This window comes from Mustelus asterias, chromosome 2 (assembly GCF_964213995.1).
Source record: "Mustelus asterias chromosome 2, sMusAst1.hap1.1, whole genome shotgun sequence".
NCBI lineage: Eukaryota > Metazoa > Chordata > Chondrichthyes > Carcharhiniformes > Triakidae > Mustelus > Mustelus asterias.
This window is the reverse complement of record NC_135802.1, coordinates 89,363,610-89,380,946: the sequence shown is the minus strand read 5'-3', so window position 1 is coordinate 89,380,946 and position 17,337 is coordinate 89,363,610. Positions and strand designations below refer to the sequence as shown.

General features: G+C 39.7%; 1 protein-coding gene across 1 annotated transcript in view; it reads left to right on the top strand.

Moving 5' to 3' along the window:
* The window catches only part of ankmy2a (ankyrin repeat and MYND domain containing 2a), a 41,215-nt gene extending 34,333 nt beyond the window's left edge, over positions 1-6,882 (top strand). Inside the window, exons 7-9 of the mRNA XM_078238429.1 lie at positions 3,592-3,720; positions 3,945-4,062; positions 4,523-6,882. Coding sequence (XP_078094555.1) covers positions 3,592-3,720; positions 3,945-4,062; positions 4,523-4,722 — 447 coding nt within the window. The 3' untranslated portion in view covers positions 4,723-6,882. The remainder of the gene's footprint in view (positions 1-3,591; positions 3,721-3,944; positions 4,063-4,522) is intronic.
* Positions 6,883-17,337: the final 10,455 nt, after the last annotated feature.

Here is a 17,337-nt window from a genome sequence, read left to right as displayed (position 1 = left end):
TCAGCTGCTCCTGTCCTTCTAGATAGCATGGGGTTGAAAGGTGCTGTCTAAGAAACCTTGGTGAGCATCTGCAGTGCCTCTTGTAAATGGTACATAGTACCACCAACTGTTCGTTGGTGGTAGAGGAATTGAATATTTGTGGAAGGGGTAGCAATTGGAGCAGCATTCATCCAGGCAAGTGGAGAGTATTCTATTACACTCCTGATTTGTGCCTTGTAGATGTGGGCAGGATTTGTGAGTCAGGTGGTGAGTTACTTGCCACAGGATTCCTCGTCGTTGACCTGCTCTGGTAGCCACAGTATTTATATGGAAAGTCCAGTTCAGCTACTGGTCATTGGAACCCCCAGGATGTTGACTATGTGGGATTCAGCGATAGTAATTTAATTGAATGTCAAGGGGTGATGGTGAGTTCCTTTCTTTTTGAATATGGTCATTCCCTTCCAATTATGTGGTGCGAATGTTATTTGCCGCTTGTTAGCGCGAACCTGGATATTGTCCAAGTCTTGCTGCATTTGGACATGGACTGCTTCAGCATCTGAGAAGTCATGAATGATCCTGAACATTGTACAGTAATCAGCAAATATACCCACTCCTGACCTTATGATGGAAGGAAGGTCTTTGATGCAGTAGTTGAAGATGATTGGGCCTAGGACATTACCCTGAGGAACTATTGCAGTGATGTCCTGGAGCTGAGATGATTGAACCCAAGTCACCACAGCCAAATTTCTTTGTGCCAGGTATAACTCCAATCAGTGGAATCTCCTGATTCCCATTGACCCCAGTTTTCCTAGGGCTCCTTGATGCCATATTCAGTCAAATGCTGCCTTGATGTCAAGGGCAGTCACTCTCACCTCATATCCGGTATTTAGCTCTTTCGTCCATGTTTGAACCAAGGCTGTAATGAGGTCAGGAGCTGAGTGACACTGGCAGAACCCATACTGAGCATCCATGAGCAGGTTATTGCTGGCTAAGTGCTGCTTGATAGCATGTTGCTAACCCTTTCCATCACTTTACTGATGATCAAGAGTAGATTGATAGGGCGGTAATTGGCCAGGTTGGGTTTGTCTTGTTTCTTGCATACAGAACATACCTGGGCAATTTTCCACATTGCCAGGTAGATGCCAGTGTTGTAACTGTACTGGAAGAGCTTGGTTAGGGGAGCGGTAAATTCCAGAGCACAAGTCTTCAGTACTATTGCCGGAATGTTCTCGGGGCCCATTGCCTTTGCAGTATCCAGTGCCTTTAGCTGTTTCTTAATATCACATGAAATTAATTGGCTGAAGACTGGCATCTGTGAGGCTGGAGACCTCCAGAGGAGGTCGAGAGAGATCATCCACACGGCACTTCTGGCAGAAGATTGCTGCTAATGCTTCAGCCTTATCCTTTGCACTTATGTGTTAGGTTCCTCCATTATTGGAGGTGGGGATATTTGTGGAGCCTCCTCCTCCAGTGAGTTGTTTAATTGTCCACCACCATTCATGGCTGGTTGTGGCAGAGCTGCCGAGCTTAGATCTGAGCCATGGATATCTTGGCTCTCTCTATTACTTGCTGCTTATGCTGTTGGGCATGCAAGTAATCTTGTAGCTTCACCAGGTTGACCCTTCATGTTTTTTGGTATGCCTGGTGTTGCTCCTGGCATGCCCTTCTACACTCTACATTGAACCAGGGGTCATCCCCTGGCTTGGTGGTAATGGTAGAGTGAGGGATATGCCGGGCCATGAGGTTACAGATTGTGATTGAATACAATTCTGCTGCTGCTGATGGCCCACAGCACCTCATGGATGCCCAGTTTTGAGCTATTTGAAGTCTTTCCAATTTCTAATAGTTTTGTTTCACTTAGCAGTTTGTTTTGTATTTATTTTAATTAACCAATTATTTGTCCTCTGATTTTTAAGTTTAAAGTTTAACTTGAGGTTTATTTATTCGTGTCACAAGTAGCCTTACATTAACACTCCACTGTGAAATTCTCCTAGTCACCACACTCCAGCGACTGTTCAAGTACACTGAGGGAGAATTTAACATGGCCAATGCATCTAACCTGCACAGCTTTCGACTGTGGGAGGAAACCAGAGCACCCAGAGGAAACCCATGCTGACACAGGGACAATGTGCAAACTCCACACAGACAGTGACCCATGCCGGGAATTGAACCCGCATCCCTGGCACTGTGAGGCAGCACTGCTAATCAATGTGCCACTGTGCCATGCATTTTATGCATAATGAATTAACTTTATACTTTTGTTGTAAGTTTGAATGGGTTTTTCTCATTAATGGCTGGATTATGCAGTTAACATTGAAGCAAAAGTGATCACACCTGATCTCATATAAAGCTGCCTCCAAAGATCCAGCATTCTCTCTTGCACGTGTTTATCTTTTTATCAGTTAAAATCTGACATCCGGCCAAGGTGACACCCCCCCCCCCCCCCCCCCCCCCCCCCCCCCATGCCTAGAAGCAGTGATGTCACTAAGCATCCAATCCGAGTAATCGCACAGACAACAAATCAGGAATTAAAAACCAGTGAATCCTTTCACTTGCAATTTTTACATTCTACAGATGGTGAAATAAATGATTGGACCATAAACATGGGATTACAGTATCGAACTTTAAAAATATCATTTCAATAATCTGTGGAGTTTCTTAGCATGGTGAAGATATTTGATATTCAACAAATAGTTCAGGGTTTTGAGACTGTTGTACAGTAATTATAAACTTGGTATACTGTTAAAACACAGTTACACTGTATTCAATATCGTACAAAGTTTTCAAGGGTTTTTACAGCTAGACTAAGAGCATAATTCTTGGCAGTACACTGACTGCATTCCCGAGGAATCTCAACAGTGCACCCTCTGCGGAAGCATAGAATCACTGCGAACAACTTCTGGATTTCCACATTATTCTGTAAACGTGCAGACTCTCCAAAGGTTGCTTAGAGTTTCAGTGGTGGAATGGTGGAGAATGCTGGCAGTGTTGCCGTCATGATTATAAAGTCTGAGCCAATGTGGCTGTTCCCAGTTGCAAAAAATACCCAAGCATACCTCATTTTGAGTTTGATTTTTACAGTCATTTGCTTTCACTTTTCCTTTAACCGACTCCACCAAAATGTTAGATAAATACGATACTTTTCAAGTTTTTTTTTAGGTGAATACTTTTCAAAAAGTGATCATTGGTCAATTACTTTTGAATATTTGCAGTAATACCATTTATAATGAAACCAGTGGTTTGATTTTTGTAATAAACTGAATTTCCATTAATACCACTCTGTGTATTCCATAATTCTGATTCTTGAGAACAATACCCATTGGAAGTCTAAATTTCAAGTCAAGTGTCAAGAAGTCATATGCACCAATAAAGATATCAAAATTAAGAACATCCAGGTTTATGATTGGACTTTGTCTTCTCAGAGAAAAAGTTGATGCATTGATAAAAGCTGAAATAGCTCAGCAGGTCTGTGACCTGAATATGGGAATGAAACTTTCTATAATATATCCGTTTGGTCCATCTATTTATTCATTATTGAAATTTGCTTCTTCTCTTCCCTTTCACCCTCTCCTTTCCAAAACCCTGCACATCCAACTATGTAAATTACACCAGGGCAATGATCCAACAGCTTTATCTGTACTGACCCAGGCCATAACTGGCCAAGTTGGCTTCGTGGATGCTGAATTTTGTACTGCTTGTGGTGAAAAGGGCGCAGATAAAAGATGCTCACTCTGCAAAATGGTAAGAACATTTGGATCAGATAATAAAGAAATATTTAGTACAAGAAATGTGCAAAGATATTAATGCAGTTAATCATTCCTGTGCTGGTTTGAATTGTTTGAAATACGAACACACGCTTCTTCTTGTTATGGTCAAATCACTAAGAGTGTAGAAATGTATGTAATCAGCTTTATAACCCTAGTTGTCTTTTAATGAGAACATATTCTTTGCTGATAATACCGCAGGTAATATATTGTAACCAAAATTGTCAGAAGATGCACTGGTTCACTCACAAAAAGGTGTGTAAAAAACTGAAAGAGTCCAGAGAGAAACAAGAAGCCAAAGAAAAATCAAAGCAGAAAGGTTAGTTTTTTTAAGCAAGATTATGTTCGGCTATCTTCCATGAAAAATATAAAGCTTTTGTTTTTTACTGATTTGTGTTAATGTTTATTTCGCTTTCTTGAGATGCCAGTGTAGCTTTGAGGCCAGCTGCTGAGAGACAGACAAGAAGTCCAGAACTTCTTTTCCTGTAACAAAGTATTTGGAACTCGCTGTGTGCTAATCCGAACATTAACTGTGTTACAAAACGTCAAAAAACAAATGTACACTATTGCTGCGGATGGTTTTAAGTTCTATCATATTCTTGAAAGAGAGGTATATTAATCTTAACAGAATAATGTCAAACATGCATCTAGTTTTCAAAAACTTAAGTGACAGTCAATCCAACTCCGTTTACTAATTCTGTAAAATACTGGTTGGATTTAATTTTGAAGATCATCTCAAATGCGACTGGATTAATTCATTTTCTTGTTGGCTCAAACAGAAGCGGAAAAAAGCATTTCTGAAACCAGCGTAGATGAAGCTGAAAGTGTTCCAGGACCTACAGAGTCCTCCAGCTCACTACACCCAGATTCTGGGGATATTGGTACAGGCATGACAGCAGAAGCCAAAACTCCACAGGAAGACCTCACCACAGAAGGAGATTCCAGTCCTCCTGCACCCACACACACAGCTGAAGAATAAAGTCGATATAATGCAGTCCTGGCTTTTCTCCAATTTTGATAAAGTATGGAGCATAATCCAACCTACGTTCAGCAACAAGGTCACTGCTCCCACCGCATGACAGTAGTAGGGGGGCTACATTCTGTTTATTGCGCAATAAAAGAATTACTTGCTTTGATTATGCACCCCAGCCTGCACCAAAGCCACCTGCTGCCGACATGGAGGAAGCAAAGCAACACTATCTAAAGAGGTCAGTAGGATTTGCTGTCACCCGTACTTAATTCATTAACTGGAACAGTTGGACCATTTACTGCTTAGAGACCTCTAAGTGGTTGTATCTAAAATCCATTCAGACTAGATAAATTTGCTGAAACATTTCAAAATTTACCGTGATATTTTTCCAAATCGTATAATGTATGATTTGCTTTACAATGCTTATGCAGAATAAACCAAACCACCTTCATATGAAAAAATGTAAAGGTTTCCAGGAATGCCAGTCCTAGGGAAAATGTTAGTTAAGCAGTTTTACTGCATTGTTGATGTTCTCATTACATAGGTTATTTTTCACAAAAATGCATTTTCATTTCTAGTGTATATTGAAGAACAAAATAGATTTTGGAATTGCTGAATTCAAGTGGGTCCAAATGTATGTTAACAGTAAATTTGTATTTTTGTTATTGTTTGTTTTGGGCTTCTCTACTCTTTCTGCACTCTCCCCATCAACCCAGCCCAAAAGTAAAATTACCTGCTTAACTGATACATCACCTACAGTTGCATCAATACAAAAAACAAATGTTCTACCCACCACACCTGGGACCCCAATTGAAAGACTGCAACTAGAAATTTTGTGCACCTGTATGAATGGAATTACAAATTTAATATGACCCAATAAAAAATGTTTCTCTGCAAGAGAAAATATGCTGGATTATTGCCAAATTAACAAAAACTTTGTAAATCGCTATGTTGTTGTCTGAATTATATGTGATATTAAGGGATGCTACCAGCATTTGTGAAATTTTGTGCAATAGTAATATTTTTTCCAATTTTTTTTTTGTTGCTACATTTTTGTATGTTCACCAATGTGCCTAAACGGTAACTTGTTTTTTTGTGTCATATTTTATGGTCATGATTTAATTACTTAATGCAAGTGTTATTACTTATCAGACCCTAAAATTCATGGAAGCATTTCCGTTGAAGTGCAGACTGTTGCAGTCTTCATTGGGGCAATAAATTTAACATTTTTAAAATGCACGAAATTAAAATTGATAAAAATTTAACCTCTAATTGTCACTGCGAGATTGTGTTACATCAGTAACAGTCTTGCTACACGTGCAATGGACATTTATTAACCATACAACACATTAACAATTATTAATTTTTCTTGAAGCTGATGAGGCTTGATGGTCTGTTTTTTGAGATCGACCAGGAACCATGAGGTAGGGGATTTTTACTCAAATTTCATTTTCTACCACAGAAAGTTGTATTACTCCAAACGAGAAAAGAAATCCCTTTCTAGATGGGAACCTTTCCCACTTGAAGTGACCATCTCCGCAAAGTTCTGTTTGGCTTTGTATTAATTCTCAGTTTTCTGACTTTTCTTTTTACTATCTTGGGCCGTCTTAACATATTTCAGTTTCAGTTTATTATTTACTAGTAGATAATATTTACTGAAAGTATTGTAACATTCACACACTGGGTAAACAGAAAATTGATATAATGCAGAAGTTATTTTACCATATAATTTGGCTTTAGCTCTCTGGTATTTTCAAAATAATCCTTGCCCTGTTGGCTACAGAAATAAAATTACCATTTTAGAGAGGTAACTGTTTGTTTTCATGTTGCTATAATGCTGCTTTGTGTGTCTGAATATACTGTGATCTTATTTAAAAAGGAAACTATACTATACCTGAGCATTTCCTTTATTGAAGCAGTAACACCAGACTAGTGCTTCTTGTTAGAAAGACAAATGGAATGTATTTGTGATTTAGCCTCCCAGGCATGTACTAGTGGTGTAGTTTGTGTTCCACATTTCAATGTCTCCTAGATACCTATACTCTTGGTTTTCTGTAACACTTGATTTTGATCCAAAATATGTCATGTTACTGCAGGACTGAAATATGAAACATTGATGTTTTCTTTTCTGTGGGAGATAATTAAATAAAATGAGGAATTTTTTTGGAACTTCAGTTGATTGCCAATCTTGGAATTTAAACTTTGTGGCCTTGTTATGGTTCAAGATTCTCATTTAAGAATTGGTTTAGTGATTTGTTTCAGGTAAACATGATTTTAAGTACTGTGCACTATTACTGATGTTTCATGTGCAGCAATAACAGAAAATTGAAGTTACACGAGAACCTATGAATTTGTTTCCTTTTTTTAATAAAACTTGATCTAAGCTATGTTTACTGCATTTGTTTTGTGTCATGGTAATGAAATTGTAACTGTTGAAAATATTTTACTTGCATTGATTAAGGTCACCATCCAATTCCAAACAGTAAATCATAGAATCACAGAACAGCAGAGGTTTCCATTCAGTGCACCAAGCCTGTGTCTGCTCTTTGAAAGAGACATCTCGGTTGTCATTCCATTTGTTCACCCTTCTCCAATAGCCCTGCAAATCTTTCCCCTTCCAAGTATTTATCCAGTTCCCTTTTGAATCATTGAATCTGCTTCCATCACCCTTTCAATCAGTGCGTTTCACATCATCATAACTGTTTTAAGATTAATCTCATAATTTTACCTCTGGTTCTTTCTCCAATTTCATTTAAATCTGTCTCTTCCAGTTGCTGATCCTCCAGCTACTGAAAACAGTTTCTCCTTATTTACTCATATAAAAATTCTAGGACTTTGATCACCTCAGTTAATTCTCCCATTTAGCTTCTCTGTTCTAAGAATAACTGAATCTACCACAGGGTTAGAACTTGAATTTCTATAATACCTTTCACAGACTTCATGCTTTACGGCCAATGAACTATTTGTAACAGTGACAACACCACATAAATATAGGAGAAACAGTAACCAAATTGCACACTGCAAAGTCTCAAAAACAACACTGTCATAATGACCAGATCATCTATTTTAGGGATGTTAGTTAAAGGATAAATAATGGCCTGGTCGCCAGGCAAACTTCCCAGCTCTTCTTGGAATAGCGTACTGCCATGGGGTTGTTCACATCTACTTGAGAGCCTCTTTACGACCTGCATCTGGTTTTAATCTATAAATTGACCAAAAATCCCAGCATGTTTCACTCTCAGCCAGAATAGCCATTTTAAAGCCACTATTGCCAATATTGTTAAATTATTGTTGCAGCTGTTCTTTCTCTGTCCACAGAGGGCAGACCGGGCTTTGGCTTAACATCTCATCTGAAAGAAAGCTTCATTATTAAATTATGAGGCCACACTTGCTTGTTTCTTATGTGGTAAGAGCCTTTTTAGCCAGCAGCTGGAGCAACTTCCAGCTCTTTTCACTGAATTACCTGCATTTGACAATTGAAACAATGGTGTTCTTTTTCTGCAGCCGTTGTATTCCTCCTCTGTGATCTCACCCCCGGCACCAGTGATTGACCTGCTTCCACGTGGCAGTCTAGTCATCAGCATCAAAACTTAATATTGTTTCAGGAAACATTTAAAGTATTAGAATGTGCGCTTGAATGCTCTTTTGGCAAATGTATTACCTATCTTGCCCCATAGTAGCTTAGTTCCATTCACATGCTTGATGCCTGATTTCATTTCTCCTCATTCAGATACTACGGCCGGGATTTTCCGGGCCCGTTTGACAGTTGTGCAAATCCTGTTGTGTCCCTCTCAGGAGAATTGGTGGCTATAACTAGAATTGTACAGGGGGATCTCAAATGAGACCTTCCCTGCCTCCCGTGGGCAATATAATCAGAATCACATCCAGCGAGATCGTGAACCTGATTTCCATCACTTTAAATGTGCATAAGCGGCTTTACACCATAGCTTCTGGGCTCCTTGTATGTTCAGTAATAAGTCTCACAACACCAGGTTAAAGTCCAACAGGTTTATTTGGTAGCAAAAGTCACTCGCTTTCGGAGCGCCTGCTGCTCCTTCGTCAGGTGAGTGGGAGTTCTGTTCACAAACAGGGCATATAAAGACACAAACTCAATTTACAAAATAATGGTTGGAATGCGAGTCTTTACAGGTAATCAAGTCTCAAAGGTACAGACAATGTGAGTGGAGAGAGCGTTAAGCACAGGTTAAAGAGATGTGTATTGTATCCAGACAGGACAGCTAGTGAGATTTTGCAAGCCCAGGCAAGTCATGGGGGTTACAGATAGTGTGACATGATCCCAGTTGAGGCCGTCCTCTTGTGTGCAGAACTTGGCTATCAGTTTCTGCTCAGCGTCTTTGCGCTGTTCTGTGTCATGAAGGCCACCTTGGAGAACGCTTACCCGAAGATCAGAGGCCGAATGCCCGTGACCGCTGAAGTGTTCCCCAACAGGAAGAGAACACTCTTGCCTGGTGATTGTCGAGCGGTGTTCATTCATCCGATGTCGTAGCATCTGCATGGTCTCCCCAATGTACCATGCCTCGGGACATCCTTTCCTGTCCCGAGGCATGGTACATTGGGGAGACCATGCAGACACTACGACAACGGATGAACGAACACCACTCGACAATCACCAGGCAAGAGTGTTCAATTCCTGTTGGGGAACACTTCAGCAGTCATGGGCATTCGGCCTCTGATCTTCGGATAAGTGTTCTCCAAGGCAGCCTTCACGACACACGACAGCGTAGAGTCGCTGAGGAGAGACTGATTACACAAGAATTTAGGGCGGCACGGTAGCACAGTGGTTAGCACTGCTGCTTCACAGCTCCAGGGTCCTGGGTTCGATTCCCGGCTCGGGTCACTGTCTGTGTGGAGTTTGCACATTCTCCTCGTGTTTGCGTGGGTTTCCTCCGGGTGCTCCGGTTTCCTCCCACAGTCCAAAGATGTGCGGGTTAGGTTGATTGGCCAGGTTAAAAATTGCCCCTTAGAGTCCTGAGATGCGTAGGTTAGAGGGATTAGCGGGTAAATATGTGGGGGTAGGGCCTGGGTGGGATTGTGGTCGGTGCAGACTCGATGGGCCGAATGGCCTCCTCCTGCACTGTAGGGTTTAAAAAAAAAATTGAGTTGTAAGTGAATTGGTTTAAAGTTTGAGCGGTGTATTGAGAAGTGTACTTTTGAATCTGAATAGACACAATAGACATGCCCATGACAGATGAGAAGGTTTACCAATCCCAGATTGCACAGATAGATGGGCGTGGTCTTGGCTGCCTGCAGTCGCAAGTGTTTTTCCCATTGTCTGTATTTTCCCCTCTCTGGTTGCCTGTTTATACATTTTAGTTTCAGTTTTTACTGGGTGGAGGTCTCATGCTAATTGGTTTAGTGACAATTACAACTTCTATTTTGTCCAATTGCCAATGGACAGATGCCAAAGAATACCTCCAGCCCCTAGAGGTCACTCTACTGCATGTTGCTGGGATATCATGATAACCTTACTCACAGGGGGGATTTCTGCCACCTTTTTCAGTGGGTGGGGGAGGAGCAGAGAATCTAAAAGGCAGTTACACCGGCAGGATTTCCCTTCCAAAGAGTCCCCACCCCCTCCAATGACTGAATGGAGTTCTCACCCTGAAAGGTCAGGAACCCCATTACCATATATTTAAATTAATAAGCTTCCCCGCTGTAATATCACCCTATGTTAAGAATTCCCCCACCGCCAACAAGAGGTCACATTGGCAGGATTTACAACTGGTTTGGACAAATGGGGACACGGCAAAGAGAAACCGCTGAGGGTGTGCAGGTATGTACAGTCCTTCGGCGGGGTTGTGGGGGGGTGGGCGGGAGTCGCACCTGAGCACTGTTCCCAGCACTGCTGTGGGGGTTCTGTTGGTGAGGTTCATCGTTCCCGGGATTTATGTTTTTCAGATTGGGGCACCCATTAAACCACCTCGCCAGTGTGGGACCCACCTCCAGGACTTTTGTTTTGACTATCTGTCAAAAGATATGGTGGGAAGAGCCTTTTGTCCTTTCTGTATATTCGAGGCTCACTTTTTTTGCTGCATTTTCAGATACCCTCTGAACTAAACTAAACTTCACTTTTAAACTTTTTACTGTATCTCTGCTAGTTGAGGAACCCTGTGGACCTTAATTTTTGAAAGAATTCCTCATGTAATATGTTTTTTAGTTTAGACAGGACTGGGTCCTTTTGCGTCCAGGTCTTGATTTGCCTTGCAGACACCAGCAAGGTGTCCAAAAAATTGAGGGTCATCACAACCTCTTCCACAGCTGGTAATGAAGCTGGGCTTATGGGCAACAGCAGACAACTCAGTGCATCAGCGTTAGCTATCCAGGTCTCGGGGCGGTGCTTTGGGAGGTATTCATAAGCCGCCAGTAACAAGGCCCAACAGTATCCGGGTGGAGGCAATCACGGTATTGCCTTGTCTTCTTTAAAGAGTCCCAGCTGTAGTTTATAATCAGTTACTATGATGAAGTGTCAACCGTAGACGTACTAATGGAATTTTTTAACGCCAAAGACAACTGCCAACCCCTCTTTCTCAATCTGGGAATACTCCACTCAGCATCTGAGAGGGCACAAGATGTATTCACAACAGCCTTCTCTGCTCCATCTCACCAGTGATGTGTCAGTACCACTGCAACCCCGTAAGGGGAGGCATCGCATGTCAAGATAAGGTCCCTTTTGGGGTTGAAATGAGCCAATAGATTAGAGGACAAAAGTTGCTGTTTAACATTGTTGAAAGCCTCTATCCCTGCGACCTCCATTTGGTTTCATTGGTACATTTCTTTCTCCTGTCAGAAGGAAACTTGCAGCCCCTAGTGTCACAATGACGGAAGCTCAAGGTGCATCCTTTGCGTGTATGCCTTTCATTCTGTCACTTCCTTGTGTTCTGCTCCCAACTCCAGAATCATGTTTGCAATGTCCCTTTAGATATTGCACTTGAAATTGACATATAAGGATGGTTCAACCTAATTGGAAAACTTGGAAATAATGGCCTGGAAATTTCACCTCTGGACTTTGATGCAGCGAGTCAGGCCTGTTTCTGACATTTGAAACCTGAGCCTGCCTCCAAACCCCATTCTATATCACCTTAACATCCTACATAGCAGTCAATGTGAAAACCTGGGTTAATCTTCTTCCTAACCAAGAACACAGAGGGGCTAAATGTAATATCTAACCTCATTAAAGATTTTTGGTGATAGGGAAACGAGGGGAAATACTTCTCAATTGAGAAAATATGAGCAGGGTAACCAAACTCTCACTACATATCAAGTGTTCCAAGATCACTGAATAGTAGTTTTTATTGTGTCATGGACAGGACAGAGACAGGCAAACTACCTATTTCCTCTTGTGTTTGTAAGCAGAAGATGCTTTGAATTTTTTAAAAAAGCGATGGCATGTTTTCCCAAACCCTCTGTTTTTGAGATCCAATTTATTAATAATCCTCAGCAAACTCAAGTTAGGATTAATTCAAAGTTAAGTTCATTTTGCACTCAAAACCTGGGAGTGTTAATAACTTCTCTCTCTCACGCACGCACGCGCGCACACACACGTTCACAGTAAAGAGGGGATGAGCGGGGTAGAGAAAAGGAGTTTTGTAGTACAAGAACCACAGAAATTAATATTAGCTCATATGATTTCCTATATACCAATTCAGAGTCTGTTAAGCAGTTCTTTCATGTAGGAGTTTGTGATCCACTGGCTGACGACCAGAGTATTCACTTTTCAGTTAGTGCTGACTGCAAGACGAAGTAGGTACGAAGTGGCTGGGTCAGTTCTGTAGGCTATGAGAGATAATGTTCCAGCGGATACAGGCTTCAAGGTATGGCCTACTGGGCCTGCCTTTTGTGGCTCACCAGTTGGATGTTAAAACAACAGACTGACTGTTTCCCAGTTCTCAAAAGACATATCAAGATTTCAAAATGGTTAGATGAGTCATGTGACTTTCCTTCTCCACAATTACTTCAAAAGGGATGCTTATCCAGTGTCCGGAATTGGTTTTAATTTCAGGACTGATAATTACCCAGATGTTGGAAGAGTTACCATTCATGCTGAGGGTCTGTTGCTGAGTAGCTATTGTCTAAGCAGACCCACAGACTCTGCTAGTAAAGCTTGGTTTCCTTTTGGAATGGCTCTGGACAGTCTCAGAATAATACAAGTCTTAGCAGCTTTGCAGGCATAATGTGTCTTGATACGTGAGTCTCCTGGTCTTTTGTGATTACAAGGGATCTGAACAATGAGCTGCGAGATTCCAGAAGCTAAGAAAATAATTATCATGTTCTTGAAACTTGTGGATAGCCCCCAGACAAAGGGCCAACCCTGTAGTCATGTGACTTATAACAGTCATCTTTTTGGTTCAGCAAGAATATTCTTTTTTAAAAAGCCATTACAGGTAAAGTTCTGAAAATACAGTATTGGAGTACTTCTCCAGATGTAGGAACCCAAAAATTGAAAAATGAATGCAACCATGAAATGTAATTTCCAAAGCAACTCTATTTGTATAAAAACTCTCTAAATCCAACTGAGTTAAAGAACAAATTTATTAGCATAAACGAGTAGCCTTGAGTATTTTTAATTATTACCAAAAACAAACAATACCTCTGGTATAGAACTACATAACCAGAAGCACACAGCATCATAAGAGGAGAGATAACAGAACATATTGTTTGAAGTGTCTTGCACTGAAGACTGCACATTAGAATCACTCATTAACTTTTTTCTACTTTCAAATTTGTGAGATAGCTCCAGAGAAAAGTGAATGAACTGTCAGATTGTAGGTTCATGGACATTGAGGAACCAGTGATTATCCAGTTATATTTTGTTGCTGAAAAGACAGATCTATAATGTAGCTTCACCATTTGCACCTGCAAATAGCGGCTCACTTAACAAGGTGAACTTAAGACAACACCTGGAGAGACGTTGACATTTTAACATGACAAAACCCATCTCTAAAATGGAGCATGAAACACTTACTGATTTTAATACAATATACATTATAGTCTGCTATATAAATCTTCTTGCAACTGAATATACAGGAAGTGTATTTAATATGCGTGACACTTGGTAAGGATTACCATACTGAATTTAAAGGAACTCGTTACTTAACACAGGACAGATGGAAAATGTATGCTGTCCTGTTCTTATTAAACTAAAATACCAAAAAAATAGGGTATGCAATTATATGTATTGGTGGTGCGCTTCTGTTTCATATATCCAAACAACTGGCATTTATCTCACACAGCAAATAAATGTAAAATTAAAATAATGCAATGTATGAAAGATTGTGTTTCATCTGTGTCATCTGATCACAAAGTTTTAGATGCTGCCATGTACTTCAGAGAAGAAGATACTTCAATCTGCACTCTTGAAGGGTACAACCTTATGGCAAATAATTATGGAGAAAGATTAGGAAATAGTACATTAGACTTCTATGATTTAAATGATAATGTAGTAACAATAATGTTTTTCAATAATCCAACAATAATTGTATTTCTCTTGTGAATACAAGTTAAAAACATCCTGGCCTGTTGGTTCAATGCAAAATACACTTTAATGCATTGGAGTTAGCGCAATAGGGTAGTAATTATTTGCGATTTCTGCAAAGAATCATTTCCCAAACGTTTCTGTTGCGTATCAGGTACTTTAGTCCAATCCAGAGTGGAAAACTGCATCATTGATCTCCGTCTTACTTGTGAATCAACAACTTTCTTGGAAGAATCTCTGAAATAAACAAAACAGTATGATTCCAACAATTTTTTTATACCTCACATTACAAAAAGTAAGGAAAAAAAATTGCATTGAATGGGACATCAAATATATCTAAAGAGTTTCTATTACAATAAACATCAAATCTACTAAAGGTAAATTGAGGGTAGAAACTATTCTATTATTAAGATACATTTGGTAGAAAATACAGAAGACAGATTTTCCTCTGAGCCGCTCATAAATTATATGTAAATAGAAACCAAATCTTCCCAGATTTCCTCTAATAATCAAGAGCTGATTTCCCCCTTTAAAAAGTTTAGACATTTTGGTTCCAATTGTGTAAGATGGACAGAATGCTAGGCTCTAGTAAGTACCAAAGGTTTGGCAATTGGCTTTTAAATTATTTTAGATACCTGAGAAATCATTCCTGAAGGCTGTAGTATATTACTGAGGAATTATTATTTTTTGTTCCATGTTCCTGAGCCACTTTTGATATATCATTCTGTTAGCCTGCTTGGAGGAGCCCAGGAAAAGGCTGATACCAGGATGGATAACAGAAAGCAACATCACCACAGGAGAAGAAAGGTTCCAACTTGTCCATACCACACTGACCCCCTCATCTCCCCTCCAGACAAGTGCAGTGACACAGGGAAGTTTTGCAGACCCCACCTCATAATCAGTGTATTCATCGCCTGAAATTCTGAGGGAGCTTTGGAACCTACTACTTGTAATCACTTTGAATCTGCCGTAGATGCTGGTTGTGATGAAATCTCAAAAACAGTGTGCAAAAACTAAACTTTGCAGAAAGATATGCTTCAAGGAAGTAGATCTGAAAATTTTGATAAGGGAGTTTCTTCATATAAGTAGATATTGAAACTTTACAATCAGAAAAATGTAGAAAACTAACAAAAACTGATCAACAGTTTCAAAAAAACTGACAACTGGAGAAGAACCCTCTCTCTAAATTTGCTCAATGTTCCTTGGGCATTATGGTATGTAATAGCATCAGAAAACTTACTTACAGAATTTCAATTGGGATAGGAACCAGTCCTACTTGGTTTTGACACGACAATGGTTTCATCATTTAGGAACAGGTGCTTTCTCAACAGTGTTCCAATACAAAAAGGATGGTAATGGTGGAAATATATCTTTTATCAAAATTCCGATCGTTACTGTCCCCACCATGCTAAATTTAATGAATGGCTGTTTAAATTAGGTATTGCAGTTTGTGAGGATCTCTGGAAGGAATTACCATTTAGATAACTTAAGCCCATGTTTTAGATTTGGCTGCATATTTCTTGACTTTCTTTTCCTTGGGTATTTACTGGGATGGACTTTAAATTGTCACAGTGATGAACACACTGGTTACATTGTATGTTAAATTCCAGCATTTATTCCAGTCCATCTTTCAGGGACCCAAACATCTGGGTCTGCTTCAATTTGCATTGGGACAAAGAGCAACAGAAAGAAAAATAAGACTACATTTTTAGGTATTGGTCTTAACAATTGAGAAAGCAGCCTCCCATTATTTCCCAATCTGGTTTTATGGGATGTGGATTACAACAAAGGAAGCAGTGTAAATGTTTAAAAAAATGTGAATCTGAACTTGCTTCATACTTACAGCTGTTTTCATGCGTTATACCTAAACCATTTAAAAACATGTTTTCATTACAAAAATGTCTTAGTATAAATCGAGATATACTAACGTATTCTCTTTGATCCCAGGTTTCAAAACATCTGAAATAAAATCAAAAAAGTTTTATTAATAGACATTGGTTATAATCATGGAAGGCTAGTGGAGCATGTGCTCTCATGCTGCTTTTATATTGTTCTATCTCAAAAGTTTAACATCAGGATGATACGCAAAGCTCTGCACATTTGTTAAATCTGTACATGCAGAATCCCAATTGGAGAGAATTGAGAGTAAACACAAAAAAAACCTGTACCAGATTGATATGTGTTGAGTGACTGAGTTGATTAAAATTGATTCAATTTAGAAGATTGGGTGCTGCAAATCCTTTGGGGCATGAATTCAAATCCAGCCCAAACTGATGAGATAGAAATTTTCTTTATCTGCTGTTTGAAGTCACACTATCTTGAGCTGTTCTGGCAAAATGGTGCAAATTCATTAGCTAACATTTTCTGAATATTTTAGTTGGAGAAATCATATGGATAGCTGATATAGGAGACGGATATGCCGCAGTGCTACAGTAGGAGTTAGTCTTTTGACTTGAGAGATGAGCATTTTTCTGGGGCAGAATAAGCAGAAAACCGAGCGTTTGGCACAATGTAAAAAGCACTCTCGCAATTTCATATCTCAACACAATGGGCACAAAAGCTCTTTGAATAAAATAATGTGTAAAATATTGCTAACAAGAATATTCTGTGAAGCGTAGCATAGTGACACTGCATGATGCTGTACCCAACTAGTACGCTACAAAATGACAGCGTGGATTCATGTACACAAGATGAATTCCTGATTTTGTCTCGAGGATCCAGCAAGATATCTTCCAAGGGAAAGTGATACACAATGAAAGGCCACTATTCATATTGACCAAATTTAGGCTTAGATAATTTCTCACCTTTCTGTCCGGAAGTTGATTTATTCCGACCTAAAGTAAAAGATAAGAATGGGTAAGATTAGTTAATAACCTTCTTTAGTTTGTAGCATCAGGATGTTGAAATAAAAATAATACATATTTCCAAGTCTCTTATTTTATGTCAATAAATTTATTCTTGAATATTCCTGAGATAAATTCTCCAGTTGGGCTCTGTTGTGTGCTAGCTAGGTGGTGTGATGTTGCCATCAGTTTAACTGTCATGAATATTGTCCTGGTTTTTCAGTCAGAAACATTTATACAGTGTGAGTGAACTCTACTTTCTTGGCCAACAATGGGAGATTTTCATGA